The sequence below is a fragment of the Rhinoderma darwinii genome, chromosome 3 (genome assembly GCF_050947455.1).
Source record: "Rhinoderma darwinii isolate aRhiDar2 chromosome 3, aRhiDar2.hap1, whole genome shotgun sequence".
Classification (NCBI taxonomy): Eukaryota; Metazoa; Chordata; class Amphibia; order Anura; family Rhinodermatidae; genus Rhinoderma; species Rhinoderma darwinii.
The window spans coordinates 186829091-186850522 of NC_134689.1; the positions used below are offsets into that span (position 1 = coordinate 186829091).

Genomic DNA, 21432 nt, shown 5'->3' on the forward strand with positions numbered 1-21432 from the left:
TTTCCTTTAAGTGTCACTAAAAGTGATCAGAACAAGCTCCTTCTTGTCCATGGGCTGTCTGGTATTACAGCTCAACTACTCTTAGGTGAATGGGGCTTAGCTGCAATACCAGATAGAAAAAAAGATGAAATCTTTTTTATTTATTTTTCTTTCAATTATTCCATGCAGCCTCTTTAAAAATAAGTTTTCACAACTATGGACATTTACGGCATATCCACAGGATAAGTCATAAATGTCCGACTGTCCTAACTGGTCAGGCTGCCGCTGCTCCCAAAGTGTTAGGAGGGCTACTGCCATTTTTAAAAAAAAAACACAATAATTTATACATCCAAGAGAACCCCTTTAAGGCACATAATAAAATGGGTTTCCTGTTTGGATAACACCTTTTCAAATGAAGGGTCCCACTGAGAGTATTTGTGATGGGTTGTTTTGAGAGAACCACTGCTTAAAGACTAGTGCGTCATGTGAAACTATACAATGAAATCCGTGAATGCCCATGGTCTAGAAAGCTAAACTATTTTAGTTTATTAAAATCTTGAGTCTAATATAGTGCAGACAGATGAAAAAGAAAAAGAAAAAAAACAAACAAAAACGATTTAGACCTAAGTCGGTACATGGGTATCTAAGTGTATACGAAAAAGGAAGCAGGATGTCACCAGTTCTACTTTTATAAACTTTTTCCAACGTAAGAGAATATCAAATTATTTATTTGGGTCCAAGGTATAGCTAGATACCATCTTCTTGGCCATTTTTTATTTATTTTTTGCTTATATACATTGGCCGGGTGTATGAAAATTGCCTTAGTCCAGAGCTCAGCTGTAATCTTGTTGTTATGGACAGTGAGGCTACATATTTATAGAGGCGGCTTTCATACACGAGTCGAATGAAAACATAGTGGTGTGCTAGTTTTCTAACTGTTCCTTATCATCAGATTTATAAGTTATGGTAACATGAACACTACATACTTCATGCTGCGGTGGATTCCTAGTGGTTAAAGATTACTGTAAAACAAGACATTGGTACAAAGCCGAATGTTTTGTGGTTTTTTTTTTATTCTAAAAATATGAAACTTTTTAGACTTACACATTGACATTGAAATTTACCACGGACACATGTAGAACGACATTTGTTAAAGTTCAATAATAGCTGTCTGATGTTAAACTATGGTAACATTCAATACAATGTAGTAAAATTAATGACCATGAAACACTGGGCATACACAGTTATTGTCGCATTATACCAAAAGCAAAGCTCCAATATTGATGGTTTGACATTATACAGTAGGTACGGAGTACGGCTTATTAACTGGTTAACAGTCCTAAAAATCCCATTAGTAGACTAGTCCTTCATAAACAACAAAAAAAGAAAACAAAACATTTGTTAAAATTCTAATAGAAAAAAAAACAATATAGACTAAATTGTATCTAACAATGGTGCAAAACATTATCCTGGAGATTTAAAAAAAACAAAACAAAAAAAACAAACAATTCTGTCCATAGTCGTAGAGCCAAAATAATTCCTTTTGAAAAATCTTTGGTGGAATAAAGAAAGTACTATGAAAAAAAAAAAAAGTATTTTTCTTGAAGACGACAGGAAAGCATCACAACAGTGCAGATCTTCATATATTATTCCAGTGGGGGTGTTGTCAAAGACGCACCACATCGCCAGTCCAAACATGGGTTCCACAATATTCATTATATGTGCTATCAATCTGCTCTTCTTACAAAAATACCCATTTGTATAACCAATAAATAAGTTTGTATGTAGGATCATGCTCACGTCAACGATGGATGACATTTCTCCATATGTTTTATTTTGTTGGCTGTTGTAAAAGGCATTCCTATCTAAGTCCATTGTAGAGTTGTTGCCTAATCTCTTCAATCATTCTGCTTCTGAGGAATGCATCCTTCCATTTCCACTACTTCAGGCCACCCTTCATATTTGTTTGTATCTTTATTATTCTTTATGTGCTGGAGGCAAAAAATGGAAAGAATAAACAAAGTTATTTCAGTTACACTAAAAGACTATTAAGTAGAATGAGAAAAGCATACTTCAATTTACCATAAGAAAACCACAAGGGGTACATTTTCTGGGGTCATGGTTTTAACTGGTTCCCGACCGCCGGTTGTGTATATACGTCCTTAAAACGTTTTAGCTTGCTGCCCGTGCGATCGGGCAGCTGAATGTGGGGTCTCCGGCAGTCAGTGACTACCGGGGACCCTGAGAAGAAGATAGAGGCAGCGAAAGCTGCTTCTATCTTCTCTGATCGCTTCTATATCACACTCAGTGAGTGCGGTGTATAGAAATAAAGGCAATGATCATGTGACTGGTTAGTGGCAGGCTGCTGCTGTGTCTTACTAGACCCGGTACAGCCCTATTAGTGACAATCGTCACTATGAGTGGGCGGTTTCCTCAGTTACAGTGGAAATCTCATGGTGTAAAAAGAAAAAAAAAAAGAAAGAAAAAAAACCTGTTGTGCAGGTTATTACGGCCGCGCTAATACCGAATACGTGTATATTTTATGCATTGAGACTTATTTTAATGTTTATTGTAAAAAAAAAAGTGTACGTGTATTTTTATTTAATATTACTTTGTTTTTACTTTATTTTTAAACTTTAATGTACTGGCATATATCAGATATATGCCAGTACATTAGCCTGTGTACTGATAGGTATGTCCTAACAGCTGCCTGTGTACTAAATATTCCCTAACAGGAACTATGATAAGACAGACCTGGGGTCCTTCAATAGACCCTGGGCTGTCTGCCCATATATGGTATGACCCTCAATCGCATCACAGGAATTCCCTGTAACGCGATCCAGGGGCATCCCCCTTCTCATTTTCTCCTGAATGCTGCAGTCAGCTATGATGGCAGCATTCAGGGGAATAGAGGCGGAGAGGAGAGGTTTCTCTGATCTCCACCATCATAGAGCGGGGCTGCGGCTGTGTAATACAACCATTGTCCCGCTCCTGACAACAAGTGCGCGCACTGTCAGCATGAGGTGATGCGGCCGGCGCCGCACTAATGAGCGTCAGCGCAGGCACTGAAGACAGAACATGGGGGTGTTTTGCAGTGCGCCCGCCATGTTCTGTCTTCATTGTCGCCGCTCATTAGTGCAGCACTGGCCGCATCACATCATCCTGACGGCACGCACTTGTCAGGACTCAGGAGCGGGGCAATGGCTGTATTACAAGTGGCCGCACAGCTTAGTATCGAAATATATGAAAGAACGGTATCGAACCGTTTGGGGGTGCACGGTATCAAAACAGTATCGAAGTTACTAACATGGACCTCATCACTTTGGTGCATTAACCCCCATCGTTCCAAAGGTCGGCATCTGCTTGATACCGTTCATCAGAAGGGACGTATTCCCTTGATGCCGGTTTGCGGCATGTGCAGTCCATAGCGATGTGCTGAAGACGCCATTGTAGTTGGGGGCACATTCTGAACATTCGCCGCTATGTGGTTGTTATTGGGTGTCAGTCTTCTAATGAGGGCTTAGCCTTCTATTCCAATTGTCCCCCAATTTGTTTTAATAGGCAGCCATGTCCTCTCATTAACCACGCTCCTGATGAAGAACACACAAAACGCACGTTGGCACTGCACCTGCGGTGGCACCCCCATCGATCAAACACTTATCACCTATCCACGGATAGGTGATAAGGATTTTTGGTGGGATAGCTCCTTTAATATTGGTTTAATGAAGTCATTTCTGTGTAGCTTTTGCATCATATTTGGGGTTGTTATTCTCCAAAGTCACAGTTCTTTTGAAGACTGCTGCACGTTTTCCTCCAAGATCTCTCCGGCTTTTGCTGCATTTGTTTTACCCTCTACCATCATGAGCCATCATGCTTAATAGCGACGATTTTGTATTTGCAAATAATCTCTTACCTGTTCAAATGGACTTTTTGTCTTTATGCCTTTTCCACCAACAAATACCCAGTTGTCTCTGAAGCTCAAAGAGTTGATGACTGTACTTCCAAGTTCAGAAATCAGCTTCCGTGCTTCGTCATTCAACCTGTAATTTGTCAAACAAACTTATAATATGGAAAGTAAAAAGGGGATAAAGTTTCATACTTATAATTTTAAACATCTGATCCAGCTGTAAAATGCCCTACAAACTCTCAACATTCCATTATGTCTTCTGTGTAGATTAAGTTTAATAAAGGTTACAATTTTACATTTTCTTAAATTTGTACCTAGGTTATATGTGGTTATGTCCTTAGATTGCATATACTAATAAATGTTTACAAAGAAAAAAAGAAAAGCAGATCTAGAAGAATAGAACAATCCATAAAAAATAAACACCCTGTCTGTGAACACAAACTATAGAGAATTTATCAGCAGCTTCCCTGGTCTATTATGAGATGACTGCTGAAAGGAAATACAAAGTATATTGGGAGCTGCGATTATAGAGTTGCTTAATATAGAAATGTAGGCAATAAAAAGAGAACACCAGTTTTCCCTTTAAAATAAATAGGGTAGTCATCGGAGAAAAAAAAAATGTTCTGTAAAAACAAAAAGGTAACGTAGAGGTAAATAAAATAAAGAAACATTTTTTTAGAGCAAAGGAACAAGTGGCAGTGCAAATAACACACTTTTTATAATTTAACATTATTCCAGAGGCTTCAGGATGCTTGCTCTTTGCTTGATTTAAAAGCCAGGATAGCCCATGATGAAGAAGTAATGAAAATAATAGAAGATGCTCAGACCTCTGTCAAGTGCACCATAAGTATACTGGTATATCTGTTGAGGGAAAAAAAGGTCTAGAAATTAAAATGGCCTGAAAGGTGATGAAAACAAGTTCAATCTGTCTTCCAGTACCAACTAGACTTGGACGGAGATGAAAATATAATTTAGAACTGATGTGCCAAGTGCTTCTGTGCCTGCAGCTTATGGGGCTTTGATACATCTTTGGCCCATCGGTGTGCTGCCAAAGAGGGATTATCAAGTAAGATCACAAGGTCGCCATCTGCAGCTAGAACAAAAAGATTCACCCTCCACTTTAAAAGAACTTCTTTACTGATACAGTTGTAAAATTGTTGAATGTGCTCCCATATGTGCAAGTAATCTTACATACACAAAGTATATATTTATATAAAAGTGGTGCTTGAAAGATTGTGAACCCTTCAGAATGGTCTATATTTCTGCATTAATTTGACATAAAACTACATCAGATTTTCACACAAATCCTAAAAGTAAATAAAAGAAAAAAAAAAAAAAAAAAAAAAAGGAGTCAAAAGTGTATTGAGGAAAATGATCCAATATCACATGTCTGTGAGTGGCAAAAGTATGTGAACCTTTAGGATTAGCAGATCATTTGAAGGTGAAATTAGAGTTGAGTGTTTTTAATCAATGTGATGACCATCAGGTGTAAATGGGCGACCGGTTTTATTTAAAGAACAGGGATCTATCAAAGTCTGATCTTCACAACACATGGAAGTCTATCATTGCAAGAACAAAGGAGATTTGAGGACTTCAGAAGAACAGTTGTTGATGCTCATCAGGCTGGAAAAGGTTACTAAACCATCTCTAAAGCGTTTGGACTCCATTTCTACACAATCCGTCCGACTGTGGATTGTTGGATGAAATTCGAGACCACTATTACCCTCCTCATGAGTGGCCGACCAACAAAGATTACGCCAAGAGAAAGGCGTATAATAGTCACAAGGTCACAAAAGGTACACAAGGTAACTAAGCAATTAAACGCCTCTTTCACATCAGCTAATGTTAATGACTCAACCATCAGGAGGACACTGAACAACAATGGTGTGCACGGCAGTATTGCAAAGAGAAAGCTACTGCTCTCCAAAAAGAACATTGCTGCCTGTCTGTAGTATGCTAAAGATCACCTGGACAAGCCAGAAGGCTATTGGAACAATGATTGTGGACAAATGAGACCAAAATAGAGCTTTTTGGTTTGATCCATTAGTGACCGGCTTATAGTGTTTTTACGTTGGTCACTAACGGGCCTTAATCCGATGCAATAGACTTTTTACGTCGCTGCATCGGAATAAACAGAGCAGGGACCTGTCAAATCTCCCTGCTCTCAGCTGCCAGAGGTAGCTGAGGGCTGGGGGCATCACTGCTCGACCGGGTGAGATCGATATTAGTATCGATCTCACCCGTTTAACCCTTCAGATGCGGTGCTCAATAGCGAGCGCAGCATCTGAGTGGTTTTGGAGAGAGGGAGGGAGCTCCCTCTCATCCCACCGACAAGATCGCTGAGTGTCTGTCTCCGATAGCAGCCGGGGGCCTAATAAGGGCCCCCAGGTCTGCCTGTAGTGAATGCCTGCTAGATAATTTATTGTATTATAAATGCGATCGGATAATCGCATAGTGAAGTACCCTACTGGGAGTAGTAAAAAAGTAAAAAAAAAGTTTAATAAAAAAATTAAAAACCCACTTTTCCCCCGTACAAACTGCTTTATTATTAACGAACAAAATAAAGTAAAAAATGTACACATATTTGGTATCGCCGCGTCCGTAACGACCCGGACTATAAACATATTACATCATTTAACCCGCAAGGTGATAGTCGTAAAAAATAAAATAAAAAGCCATGCAAAAATTGCTGTTTAATTTGAATCCAGCCTTAAAAAAAAATATGTGATAAAAAGTGATCAAAAAGTCGCAACTACTACAAAATGGTACCGATAAAAACTACAAAGTCGTCCTGCAAAAAAAAGCCCTCCTACAATTGCATCGGCGAAAAAATAAAAACATTACGGCTCTTCAAATATGGAGACACAAAAATAAATAATTATGAAAAAAAAAAAGTGTTTTCACTGTGTAAAAGAAGTAAAACATACAAAAACGATACAAGTTTAGTATCGTTGCAATCGCAACAACCCACTGAATAAAGTTAGTGTTATTTATGCCCCACGGTAAACAGCGTAAATTTAGGACGCAAAAAGTCCCACCTCCCCAAAAAAAGTTAATCAATAAATTCTATGTACCCCAAAATGGTGCTATTAAAAATTACAACTTGTCTTGCAAAAAACAAGACCTTCTACAGCTATGTCGACGCAAAAATAAAAAGGTTATAGCTCTTAGAATGAGACGATGGAAACAAGTAAAAAATGGCTTGGTCATTAAGGTCTAAAATTGGCTGGTCATTAAGGGGTTAAATGAGTTGCGTTGTGTTTGGAGAAAGGAAAAACACTTGATTCCAGCATAAACACCTCATACCATCACGGTGGAGGTAGTAGTATAATGGTTTGGGCCTGTTTTGCTGCATCTGGGCAAGGATGGCTTGCCATCATTGATGGAACAATGAATTCTGAATTATACCAGCAAATTAAACGAAAAGTGTCAGGACATCTGTGCACGAGCGAAATCTCAAGAGAACGTGGGTCATGCAGCAAGACAATGACCCTAAGCACACAAGTCGTTCTACCAAACAATGGTTAAAGAAGAATAAAGTTAGAGTTTTGGAGTGGCCATGTCACAGTCCCGACCTTATTCCAATAGAAATGATGTGGGAGGACCTGAAGCGAGCAGTTCATGGGAGGAAACCCACCAACATAACAGAGTTGAAGCTGTTTTTGTACGGAGGAATGGGCTAAAATTCCTGCAAGCCGATGTGCAGGACTAATAAACAATTACCGGAAAGGTTTAGATGCAGTTATTGCTGTACAAGGGGGGGGGGGAGGGTCACGTCAGATGCTGAAAGCAAAGGTTCACATACTTTTGCCACTCACAGATACACAACCAGAATGACTCTTTATTGCTTCACAATCTGCACCAGGAGTAAGTGAGTGAGATACTACTGTCGTTTCTTAGCGGACAGAGTATGGGGAAGCAGAACTAAAAAAAACAGCTAATCCAGAAGGGAATTGTTTTTTCGGCAAATGGAATCGCAACCGCAGATCTGTACCTGACAAGGAGGAGCGACCATGGAAAAAGCTGGATTTTTTTTCTCCCTTTTGCATTATATATAAAGCTGCATTTTTACATGGACTCTTCTACGTCTTAGAATTTGTTCACACTACAATAGATGTGTATGTTCAGCATATGCGCCGACTCACTGCCGGCGAATACACTGAAGGGTGGGTCCATAGAACCCTATAGACCCGATGGCTGCCAAAAAGAATGCCCTTTTGACACCCACCAAGAAGGTATATATTGGTATGCCTTTTCTTCTTTTTAAGTGTATAGGAAAAAAAGATTACTACTTACCGGTAATTTGATTTTCCTGTATCCCCCACGACAGCACCACCAGGAGGGATTCCGTGCTTTCAAGGGCCAGGAAACCACAGGAGGCAGTTTAAATTCCCCCTCCTCCTTACCCTCTCCAGTTAATACCGGAGACTTGATAATATGCAGGCTAAGAAAGTTAATATTCTTCAAATAAACTTATGGAAAAAGAGTGTGAAAAAACCCGGTGCGGTCGTGGAGGTTAAAGGAATATCAAATTATCGGTGAGTAATCATTTTTCCCTCTACACCTCCATGACAACGCCACCAGGTGGATTAACATAGATTTCTTTCTAGGGGGGGGGGGGGGAGGGGCGACGGCAACAATGGCCTGTAAAACTTTAAAGCCAAAGCGAAGGTCTTGGTTGGAAATTACATCCAATCTATAGTGTTTAAAAAAAAGTATTTGGACTAGACCGTGTCGCAGCTTACCAGATCTGCTCGATTGAGGCAGAAGCACTCTCAGCCCATGAGGTAGAAACAGCTCTGGTTGAATGAGCTTTAAGCAGCAAAGGAGGAGACTTCCCCATGACTTTATAGGAATGGGAAATAGCTTCCTTGGTCCATCTTGAAATATTAATCTTGCTTGCCTTGTTACCTCGGGGTTTTGCCGTGGAACTGGATTAACTATTGCTCTTTACATCTGAAAGATCTTGTTCTGCCTAGATAGGTGAGGATAAATCTTCTGACATCCAACGTATGAAATTCCACCTCCTTTTCATTCTAAGGGTATGTGCACACGAGAAGTGGCTTTTACGTCTGAAAAGACAGACTGTTTTCAGGAGAAAACAGCTGCCTCGTTTCAGACGTAAAAGCTCCTCCTCGCATTATGCGAGGCGTCTTTGACTCTCGTAAATCTTGAGCTGCTCTTCATTGACTTCAATGAAGAACGGCTCAAATTACGTTGCAAAGAAGTGTCCTGCCCTTCTTTGCCGAGGCAGTCATTTTATGCGTCGTCGTTTGACAGCTGTCAAACGACGACGCGTAAATGACAGGTCGTCTGCACAGTACGTCGGCAAACCCATTCAAATGAATGGGCAGATGTTTGCCGACGTACTGTAGCCCTATTTTCAGACGTAAAACGAGGCATAATACGCTCGTTTACGTCTGGAAATAGGTTGTGTGAACCCAGCCTTAGGGGGAAGAGCAGAAGGAAGGAAGGGATATCTCTTGCCGACAATGAAACCTGGAAGCTGGTTCAGCCGCGTGCATGCGCGCTAAGCATTTCCAGATGCTAGAGGCGCCGGCTCCATGTGCAATAAGGGATTTCCTTGCCCAAGAGAAATCCCTGAGTCTAGTGCTGCCAGGTTAGCACTGACCTGTAGGAGATAGGTCCGGAAGCCCGGGGCTGCCTGCACTGCAGGACTTATGCCAAGGAGTTAGAGAGGAGGCATATGTCACTCTGAGCCCAGTTCCCTGCCCAGATCCTACCGGCCGAGACACCGCTTGTTCGTCCAGGGGAAAGAAAAAGATGAAAAAAACCTACTGATCCCACGGAGCTCCGCACGGATCCTGCCTCCCAAGGGACAGGAAACAACTGGTAAGGAGGAGGGGGAATTTAAACTGCTTCCTTTTGTTTCCTGTCCCTTGGAGGCAGGGAATCCCTCCTGGTGGAGCGATCGTGGAGGTGTAGAGGGAAAATATAGTCTGCAGTGCTTTCCTATACAGTTGGCCACCGCAAAAATATGTTTCATTGGTAAGTTTTTTTTTACGCATCAAGGAGATTTCCCCAACCGTTCTCAGTTGAGATACATTTTTCTGCTTTATTTATTTAGGTTGGTTGTATAGCCACCTGTATTAAAAAATGTATTCAAATATTTGCCACACAGTTGGATACACATACACATTAACCCTTCAAGACTTAGCCTGTTTTGGCCTTAATGCCCAAGCCGATTTTTCAAATCTGACATGTGTCACTTTATGTGGTAATAACTTCGGAATGCTTTTACCTATCCAAGCGATTCTGAGATTTGGAGAAAATTTGCAAAAATTAGCATTTTTCTAATTTTAAATGCATTTGCTAGTAAAACAAAGTAATACCACACAAAATAGTTACTAGTTTACATTTCCCATATGTCTACTTTATGTCAAGAAAATTTCAAAAGGCTATTTTTCAGGGACCAGTTCAGTTCTGAAGTGGCTTTGAGGGCCTTATATATTAGAAAGTCCCCATAAATCACCCCTCAAAGAATTCAAAACTGCATTCATTAGATCACTGGTACAATACACTGCAATACTAAAGTATTGCAGTATATTGTCATTTTTACAGGTTCCTGTAACAGCACGATGGCTGTTCCTGTCAGTTAGTCCTGGGTGTCAGCTGTAATACACAGCTGACACCCGCAACGTATGCCGTGGGCTCAGCACATGAGCCCGCTCCATACATCACTCCCAAACCACGACATGCTATTAAGTCGTGGTGCGCGAAGGGGTAATGCACAACGGATGGGAGTGAAAATTTACATTTTCCGCCGATATGCCATTTAGTTCACTATATGTTATGCCCAGTTTGTGCCACTGAAGACATAAAATATTAACCGGGATCTGTGGATGTAAACTGCTGTTTGGGCACGCTGTAGGGCTCAGAAGGGAGGGAGCGGCATTTGGCTTTTGGAGCGCAGGTTTTGCTTGGTAGTAGTTCTGTTTGGCGTTTTGCTGCTATTTCAGTTTATAATGTGGGGGCGTATGTAATCTGTGCGGAGTACATCAGGGTATAATAATGGGGTAAATAAATAATAATCCGCAGATATGTGCCCGGTGTCGCACTGATAAGTGACGCCCAATCTTATCCGATTTAGAACAATCTGCACATTTTGCATCGTCATATTCTGAGCGAGAACTTTTTTTATTTTTTCTTCACCGGAGCTGTGTGAGGGCTTATTTGTTGCAGGGGAATCTGTCGTTTTCATTGGCACCATTTTAGGGTACATGCGATTTTTTTGATCACTTTTCATTCAATTTTTTGGCAAGCGAGGTGACCAAGAACAATTCTGACAACGGTATTTATTATTTTTTTACGGCGTTCACCCTGCGCTATAAATGACCATTTTATTTTATTCTGTGGGTCGGTACGATTACGGCGATACCGTATGTATATAGTTTTTTTTTATGTTTTGCAGCGTTTGCGCAATAAAATCACTTGTTTATAAAATAATTTCTTTTTTGTGTCACCATATTTCTAAGAGCCATAACAGTTTTATTTTTCAGTCAAAAAAGCAGCAGTTTTTTTGCGGGACGGTTTGTAGTTTATTGGTACTATTTTGGCGTGCATGTGACTTTTGATCACTTTATATTGTATATTTTGGGAGGGGTGGTGTCCAAAAAAAGTGATTCTAGCATAGTTTTTTTACTTTTTTTGCGGTGTTCATCGTGCCAGAAAAATAATATTATTGTTTTATAGGCGGGGATCGTTATGAACGCGGTGATACCAAATATGTGCACTTTTTTTAACGTGTGAATTTTTTTCCTATAATAAAAGACTTATAGGAAAAAAAGCATTTTTGTTTATGTAACTTATAACTTATTTTTATACTTTCTTAAAACATTTTTATTATTTTTTTTACTTGTCCCACTAAGGGACTATTAGGCCTCGTTCACACAGTTTTTTGCAGGAGGAAAATTCTGCCTCAAAATTCCGTTTGAGATTTTGAGGCAGATTTTGTCCTTCCTGCACGTCGTTTGTCGCAATTTTCGCTGCGTTTTTCGCTCGCGCCCATTGAGTGCTACGGGCAAAAAACTCTGCGAAATACGCTTTCTCTGTCTCCCATTGATGTCAACAGGAGGTCAGAGGCGTAAACGCGCAAAGATAGGGCATGTCCCTTTTTCGGACGGTTTTTGCCGAGTTTTGCAGAGCGGTTTCCGCTCAAAAAAGCTCGTCAAAATACTCCGTGTGAACAGGGCCTTAGGGTATGTTCACACAGAGTTTTTGCAGGCAGAAAATTCTGCCTGGAAAAATCAGTTTTGCACCACACGCGTTATTTGCACCTTTTTATTAGGTATCACTTCAACAGAAAGATGGAATAACCACGAGCGTTTTTTGCTGAAAAACGCGACAAAAAAATTACGGTTATTTCCGTCTCCCATTGATTTCAATGGGGCTTTTGAGGCGGAAAACGCCTCAAGATAGGGCATGTCGCTTCTTTTTACCGCGAGCGTTGTTTTTTTTGCTCACGGTAAAAATAGACGCCTCCACCTCCCATTGACATGGGAGTCAATTTCAGCCGTTTTTTGCCGCGGTTTCCGTGGCAAAAATCTCTGTGTGAACAGGGCCCTAGACTTGCAGCTCTGATCGCGGCTAGAACACATTACACAACCTACGTAGTGTAATGTGTTCTGTCATTGTGACGGGACAGTCATTCACGCGCCATTTTGAAGCGCCGGATCAGGTAAGGGAAGGCGGATGGGGTGGGGGGGGGGGTTGATCGGGGGTGTATTAGGGGGGTGCTGGCCCTTATTTAGACCATTTCTCTCTTCTCTCACAGAATATATTCTGTGAGAGAAGAGAGAGAACGAACCGTCGCTGTTTTTACAGCGATCGCCGTTATTCATTGAATAACGACGATCACGTGACCGAGGACTGAACAAAACGGTCCTCAGTCTGTGCTCTGAGGCCTCAGCTAACTCTGTAGCTGAGTCCACGGAGTTTAAGCGCCTCCTGGGGGCGATATCTTATGCCAAAGCGCCACCCTGAAAAGGCGCGCTCTGGCATAAGTGCCCTTAATGGCCGCCGTGAAACACGTATAGACTGTCATTAAGGGGTTAATACATAGTTTCCATAAACCTTTTAACTGTAGCATACATTTGCCCCATAGAAAGCTATGGCTATGTTACTGTAGGTGTGTGTGTGTGTGTGTGTGTGTGTGTGTGTGTGAGCGTGTGTGTGTGTGTGTGTGTGAGCGTGTGTGTGAGCGTGTGTGTGAGCGTGTGTGTGAGCGTGTGTGTGAGCGTGTGTGTGAGCGTGTGTGTGAGCGTGTGTGTGAGCGTGTGTGTGAGCGTGTGTGTGTGAGCGTGTGTGTGTGAGCGTGTGTGTGTGAGCGTGTGTGTGTGAGCGTGTGTGTGTGAGCGTGTGTGTGTGTGAGCGTGTGTGTGTGTGTGTGAGCGTGTGTGTGTGTAGGTGTGTGTAGGTGTGTGTAGGTGTGTGTAGGTGTGTGTAGGTGTGTGTGTAGGTGTGTGTGTGTAGGTGTGTGTGTGTAGGTGTGTGTGTGTAGGTGTGTGTGTGTGTGTGTAGGTGTGTGTGTGTGTGTAGGTGTGTGTGTGTAGGTGTGTGTGTGTAGGTGTGTGTGTGTGTAGGTGTGTGTGTGTAGGTGTGTGTGTGTAGGTGTGTAGGTGTGTGTAGGTGTGTAGGTGTGTGTAGGTGTGTAGGTGTGTGTGTGTGTAGGTGTGTGTGTGTGTAGGTGTGTGTGTCTGTAGGTGTGTGTGTCTGTAGGTGTGTGTGTGTGTGTAGGTGTGTGTGTGTGTGTGTGTAGGTGTGTGTGTAGGTGTGTGTGTGTAGGGGTGTAGGTGTGTGTGCAGGTGTGTGTAGGGGTGTAGGTGTGTGTGCAGGTGTGTGCAGGTGAGTAGGTGTGTGCAGGTGAGTAGGTGTGTGCAGGTGAGTAGGTGTGTGCAGGTGAGTAGGTGTGTGCAGGTGAGTAGGTGTGTGCAGGTGTGTGCAGGTGAGTGCAGGTGAGCAGGTGAGCAGGTGTGTGCAGGTGAGCAGGTGTGTGCAGGTGAGCAGGTGTGTGCAGGTGAGCAGGTGTGTGCAGGTGAGCAGGTGTGTGCAGGTGAGCAGGTGTGTGCAGGTGAGCAGGTGTGTGCAGGTGAGCAGGTGTGTGCAGGTGAGCAGGTGTGTGCAGGTGAGTATGTGTGTGCAGGTGAGTAGGTGTGTGCAGGTGAGTAGGTGTGTGCAGGTGAGTAGGTGTGTGCAGGTGAGTAGGTGTGTGCAGGTGAGTAGGTGTGTGCAGGTGAGTAGGTGTGTGTAGGTGAGTAGGTGTGTGTAGGTGAGTAGGTGTGTGCAGGTGAGTAGGTGTGTGCAGGTGAGTAGGTGTGTGCAGGTGAGTAGGTGTGTGCAGGTCAGTAGGTGTGTGCAGGTCAGTAGGTGTGTGCAGGTCAGTAGGTGTGTGCAGGTCAGTAGGTGTGTGTGTGTGTGAGTAGGTGTGTGTGTGAGTAGGTGTGTGTGTGTGAGTAGGTGTGTGTGTGTGTGAGTAGGTGTGTGTGTGTGAGTAGGTGTGTGTGTGTGTGAGTAGGTGTGTGTGTGTGTGTGTGAGTAGGTGTGTGTGTGTGTGTGTGTGTGAGTAGGTGTGTGTGTGTGTGAGTGAGTAGGTGTGTGTGAGTAGGTGTGTGTGTGTGTGAGTAGGTGTGTGTGTGTGTGAGTAGGTGTGTGTGTGTGTGAGTAGGTGTGTGTGTGTGTGAGTGTGTGTGTGTGTGTGTGTGTGTGTGTGTAGGTGTGTAGGTGTGTAGGTGTGTAGGTGTGTGTGTGTGTGTGTGAGTAGGTGTGTGTGTGTGAGCTTAACGCTCCATGACCTACTATTAGGTCATGCTAACTAGAGCGTTCGTGCTCAGTGACCTAATAGTAGGTCATGGAGTAAATGCGGCGCCATTTTCCGCCGGCGCATTCACAAGCTGTGACAGCTGCTGTTTCAGACAGAAGACAATCACAGCTCAAAATGCCGGGACCGATCGCAGAGGTCCCCCGCTGATTAACCCTTTAGAAGCCGCGTTCAATAGTGATCGCGGCTTCTTAAGGGTTAAGCCACAATCGACGGCCCGATCCATGATAGCGGGCGGTGATGGCTACTATGGCAACTAGAATTCTAAGAATGGACTCTGGCTACGCCACCGACGGAAGCCTAGTGGGTCCTGACGAAGTCAGGACCCACTATGCTTGCTGTCAGTGAGTAGCTGACAGCTCTAATACACTGCGCTACGCATGTAGTGCAGTGTATTAGAATAGCGATCAGGGCCTCCTGCCCTCAAGTTCCCTAGTGGGACAAGGTAATAAAGTAAAAAAAAAAAAGTAAAAAAAAGTTGGGTAAAAATAAGAAAATAAAAGTTTTAAACGTGAAACACGTAAAAATCCCCCTTTTCCCTTATCAGTCCTTTATTATTAATAAATATAAACAAATAAACTATATATATTTGGTATCGCCGCGTCCTTAACGGCCTGAACTACAAAATGATGTCGTTATTTATCCCGCACGGTGAACGCCATAAAAGAAAATAGTAATAACCCGTACCAGAATCACAATTGATTGGTCACTTCACCTCTCAAAAAATGGAATAAAAAGAGATCAAAAACTCGCATGTACCTAAAAATGGTAATGATCGAAACTACAGTTCGTTACACAAAAAACAAGTGCTCGCACGGCTTTCTTCATGGTAAAATAAAAAAGTTCTGCCGCTTAGAATAAGGCAACACAAAAAGTTAATGATTTTTTTACAAACGCCATAAGACATAAAAAAAAATATAAAAATATGGTATCGCCGTAATCGTATCGCCCCGCAGAATAAAAAGTGAATGTCATTTATAGCGCACGGTGAACGCGGTAAAAAAGAAAGAATTAAAAAACAATAGTAGAATTGCTGTGTTTTAGTCACCACGCCTCTTAAAAATAGAATAACAGCTGATCAAAAAGTCACATGCACCTCATGAAAACTACAATGAATTCCTCAAAGGGGTCTAGTTTCCAAAATAGGGTCACTTTTGGGGGGTTTCCACTGTTTTGGCACCACAAGACCTCTTCAAATCGGACATGGTGCCTAATAAATTAAATTACTTAAATTTCACCTCTACTTTGCTCTAAATTCCTGTGAAACACCTAAAGGGTTAATGAACTTTCTAAATACGGTTATGAATAAGTTTGAGGGGTCTAGATTCTAAAATGGGGTGTTTGATAGGGGTTTCTAATATATAGGCTTCTCAAAGCAACTTCAGAACTGAACTGGAACCTTAAAAAAAATAAGGCAATTTTTCGCTTCTTACATTATACTGATAATGAGCCGTGCCCACCCTGAGATGACCCCAGTTTTGATTGTTTGTATAAACGGAGACCCCTATTAGACCATTTCAGTGCCCGGTTTTCCCAAGCATTCACCCCCAAGAATTGTATTTCTATTGAGGAGTCCTTGGTACATTTTAAAGGGAGGCTTCAATTCCGCCAGTACCTGCCGAGTAAGAGGGCAAGGTATGGCGTGAAGATGTATAAGCTGTGCGAGAGTGCATCAGGGTATACCTACAGATTTAGGATATATGAAGGGAAGGACACCAGTATTCAGCCCCCAGAATGCCCCCCCCCCCCTTACTGGGAGTTAATGCAAAAATTGTGTGGGATTTGGTGCACCCACTGCTGGACCAGGGTTACCACCTCCACCTGGATAATTTTTATACCAGCTTCCCGCTCTTCAACTGCCTCGCTTCCAGAAGTCCTGCGGAATGCGGCACTGCTAGAAGAAATCTGAGAGACATCCCTAAGACTCTGCTAGGGCAAACACTCAGAAGGGGTGAGAGCAGGGCACAATCTAGCAGCAACATATTGTGTGTCAAGTACAAGGACAAGAGAGATGTCCTTGTATTGACAATACATGCCCACACCAGTACCCATGTATCTGTACAAGGTACCAGTACAGAGACCCCCAAACTAGACTGCATCCTGGACTACAATAGGTACATGGGAGGGGTGGACTTGTCAGATCAAGTCCTGAAGCCCTACAGCGCAATGTGGTATGGTATACGAAGCTGGCCGTGTACATCATACAGATGGCATTATACAATGAGTACGTGCTACGTTGATGTACAGGCCAGATGGGAACTTTCCTGGAATTTCAAGAGATGGTTATCAAGAAACTAATATTTAGGGAACAAGAAGGGGCGGCACCGAGGACTTCTGGAAGTGAGGCCACACGCATCGTACCAGGGCAACACTTTCCAGGAGAAGTTCCCCAAACTGGCAAGAAGGGCAAAAGTCAAAAGAGGTGCAGAGTCTGCTATAAGAGGGGGATAAGGGAGGACACAAAAATTTATCAATATGATTCGTGTCCCGAAAAACCAGGGCTCTGTATGAAAGAGTGTTTGAAAATCAAGGGCTGTATGATACATTTTAAATCTACCCCAGTTTTACTTACCCTGATTCACTCCGCACAGCTTATCCCCCTCATCTTTCCCTGAGCCCTGCTGTGTGCCCAGGTCGCTGATAACAGCCACTTGTAGGGTATTGCCGTACCCAGGAGAACCCACATTACAGTTTATGGGGTGTATGTCTCTGGTCAAAATGCTCACTACACCCCTAGATGAATGCCTTAAGGGGTGTAATTTTTAAAACTGGGTCACTTCTTGGGGGTTTCAACTGTACTGGTACCTCAGGGGCTTCTGCATACATGACTTCGCACCAGAAAATCCCCAGTAGGCCAAATGGAGGTCCTTTCCTTCTGAGCCCTCCCATGGGCCCAAACGTCAGTTTATCACCACAAATGGGGTAGTGCCGCACTCAGGACAAATTGGGCAACAAAATGGGGTATTTTATTTCTTGTGAAAATAAGACATTTTGAGCTAAAACGACCTCTTATTGGAAAATTATTATTATTTTTTTTTAATTCACTGCCCAATTCAAATAAATTCTGTGAAAAAACTGTGAGGTCTAATTGTTCACAACACCCATAAATGAATTCCTTGAGGGGTGTAGTTTCCAAAATGGGGTCACTTCTGGTGGGTTTCCATTGCTTTGATTCCTCTGGGGCTCTGCAAATGTGACATGGCACCCGAAAACCAATCCAGCAAAACCTGCACTCCAAAGAACACATAGTGCTCCTTTCCTTCTGAGGCCTCGCATGAGAAAGGAGAAATTGGGCAACAAAATGGGGTATTTTATTCCTTGTGAAAATAAGAAATTTTGATCAAAAATGACATCTTATTGGAAAAAAATTAATTTTTTTTAATTTCACAGCCCAATTCAAATACGTGCTGTGAAAAGACTGTGGGGTTAAAATGGTAACAACAACCATAAATGAATTCCTTGAGGGGTGTAGTTTCCAAAATGGGGTCAGTTTTGGGGGATTCCTACTGTTTTGGCACCTAAACACCTCTCCAAACCTGGCATGGTGCCTATAATATATTCTTATAAAAAAGAGGCCCCAAAATGCACTAGGTGCTTCTTTGCTTCTGAGGCCTGTGCTTTGGTCCACGAGCACACTAGAGACACATGTGGGATATTTCTAAAAACTGCAGAATCTGGACAATACATATTTAGTAGTGTTTCTCTGGTAAAACCTTCTGTGTTACCGATTTTTTTTTTTTTTTTAAATAGAAATACAGCAAGAAAAATGAAATTTGCAAATTTCACCTCCACTATGCTTTCATTCCTGTGAAATGCCTAAAGGGTTAAATAAAAAACTTTCTAAATGCTGTTTTGAATACTTTGAGGGGTCTAGTTTTTAAAATGGGGTGTTTTATGGGGGGTTTCTAATTCATAGGCCCCTGAAAGCCACTTCAGAACTGAACAGGTACCTTAAAAAATAAATAAAAAGGCTTTTGACATTTTCTTAAAAATATGAGAAATTGCTGTTTATGTTCCAAGCCTTGTAACGCTCAAGAAAAGTAAGAGAATGTTCAAAAAAACGATGCCAATCTAAAGTTGACATATGGGAAATGTGAACTAGTAACTATTTTGGGTGGTATAACCATCTGTTTTACAAGCAGATGCGTTTAAATTCAGAAAAACGCTATTTTTTCTAAATTTTCTCTAAATTTTGCAATTTTTCACAAATAAACACTGAATATATCGATCAAATTTTACCACTAACATAAAGCCCAATGTGTCACGAGAAAACAATCTCAGAGTTGCTTGGATAGGTTTAAGCATTCCCAAGTTATTACCACATAAAGTTAAATATGTCAGATTTGAAAAATGGGCTCTTAGCCTTAAGGCCCAAACAAGGCTGCGTCCTTAAGGGGGTTAACATCGTTCACTTACTTTGTTGCTCCGTCGTCATAGGTGGCCATACAAACTATTGTCCCATCTGGAATCTTCTTAAGAAATTCAATAAAGGGGGCTACATCTAGAAATTGTACAATACAAAAATTTAAGATTTAAAGACTTCATTAAAGGGTTTTTTGCTTTAGGATTATACTCATACAGTTAACACGAATATCTACAATACAACCTATTGTATGTGGGCATGGTCAGTTATTCATATATGTGTGATAAGTGTGTAGTCAATTGCGGAGGTTTGCCTTAGGCGGTGTCCACACGCTGCAGACTGTTTGCAGAAAATCTGTAACGAATCAGTGACCAAATCCGCTTGGGTTATATGTAGATATTATTGATGCATATTTCACCCTATGCATTTGCAAATCCTGCACTTGTGAACATACCCAGTGTCCACCCTTTTGTTTTTTAAGGACATATGGGACTTTTTTGGAGTCCTTATTTGGAATACTCTGGGCGCTGTTTTCCCATGGTTGTTTCACTTAAAGAGGCTCTGTCTCCAGATTCTCAAATCCCCATCGCCTATTGCATGTGATCAGCGCTGCAATGTAGATAACCGTAAAGTTTTTTGTTTTTTTTTTTAAAAACTTTCATTTTTGGCCAAGTTATGAGCTATTTTATATATATGCAAATGAGCTTTGAAATGGACAACTGGGCGTGTTTTTTTTCGTATGTCCAACTGGGCGTGTATTGTGTTTTTAACTGGGCGTGTTTACGTGTATTGACGCTGACCAATCAGCGTCATACACTCCTCTCCATTCATTTACACAGCACATAGTGTTCTTACTAGAACGATGTGCAGCCACATACACAAGTGTCCTGATAAATAAAACACATGAAATCCAGCCTGGACGTCATGTGTATTCAGAATCCTGACACTTCTGAATCTTTTCTGTGAGATTCCAGCAAGCCACGCGTAATCTCGCGAGATTACGAGGTAAACGAGATTTCGTTTACATACGAAAAAAAACACGCGCAGTTGTCCATTTCTAAGCTCATTTGCATATATATATATATATATATATATATATATATATATATATAAAATAGCTCATAACTTGGCCAAAAATGAACGTTGTTTTTTTAAAAAAAAACAAAAAACTTTACTGTTATCTACATTGCAGCGCCGATCACATGCAATAGGCGATAGGGATTTGAGAATCTGGTGACAGAGCCTCTTTAATTACATATATTTCATACTGGGAGAAGGAACTTTTGTTCCTAAACAGTTGCTTTAATTTTACATTTATTTATTCTTTTGTTCTTTCTTGAGCTGAGGGTTACAGTAGAAATATGTTCTGTGTCTGCCTTGCCCTATAAGACAACTGGTCATTACAAGAATAATATGATTGATTTCAATAATAAATAGGATTGTATAAAAAACAATATTCAATTAATGACCAGTTATAACACAGGGAAAACATCATTGATGATACAACTTTAAAACGGGCAAGGCTTCAGACTAGCTTGATCCTTTCTTAAGCCAAAACTAATGGCTTACTTAGTATTTAGGTTTCAGGTTATAGAAGAAAAAAAAAAGAAAATCCAATCCTTACCTCCACCCCACAGGTCATAATACTTTGTTTCAACCACTTCTCCAGTTTTCCCTAAAAATTATAAATGGTCATATTAAAACGCATGCATATGCAAAAGGTCAAGAAAATAAAAATTCAAAGTTTAAAAATGCTAAGAAGAAAAAAAATTAAAAAGCCTAAATTTTTATCTTCAAATCGAACATTTCACAAAACAGAAGAGACATTTTTTGATTATAGTTTAAATACAGGCTTACTACACTTGGAATCACAGATATCTATACCGGTAAGAGAGTGATCAGTTACAGAGGGGAAAGCTTGATAAGTGGAGAAAGGCATTTTTTTATAAGATATATTAAAACGTTTTTTTATATTCGCTTGCACTATTGAGTTATGAAAGGTTTGTTCAAAAATTTGTGATCATTTAAGTCAGCGTTAAAGAGGCTCTGTCATTTTTGAGTAAGTTATGATAAATTTTAGATTCATGCTAATTCGTTTCTTAATAGGCAACTGGGCGTGTTTTTACTTTTTATCAACTGGACGTTGTGAAGAGAAGTGTATGATGTTGACCAATCAGCGCCATACACTTCTCATTGGTCCAGCCCAGCTTCCTTCACTGCACAATCACGCTGTGCACAATCACGCTGTGCAGTGATAGAAACGAATTAGCATAAATCTAAAATTGCTCATAACTTGCTCAAAAATGATAGTTTTTCACAATAAAAACCACTGATGTTACCTACATT

General features: G+C 41.2%; 1 protein-coding gene across 3 annotated transcripts in view; it reads right to left on the bottom strand.

Moving 5' to 3' along the window:
• Nucleotides 1-1032: 1032 nt before the first annotated feature.
• The window catches only part of FAM3C (FAM3 metabolism regulating signaling molecule C), a 69889-nt gene continuing 49489 nt past the window's right edge, over nucleotides 1033-21432 (bottom strand). For all 3 annotated transcript variants that reach the window (XM_075855048.1, XM_075855050.1, XM_075855049.1), the window contains 4 exons: nucleotides 20711-20761; nucleotides 19140-19224; nucleotides 3893-4019; nucleotides 1033-1970 (listed from right to left, as the gene is read on the bottom strand). In XM_075855048.1, the coding sequence (XP_075711163.1) occupies nucleotides 1878-1970; nucleotides 3893-4019; nucleotides 19140-19224; nucleotides 20711-20761 (356 nt within the window). In that variant the 3' untranslated portion in view covers nucleotides 1033-1877. The remainder of the gene's footprint in view (nucleotides 1971-3892; nucleotides 4020-19139; nucleotides 19225-20710; nucleotides 20762-21432) is intronic.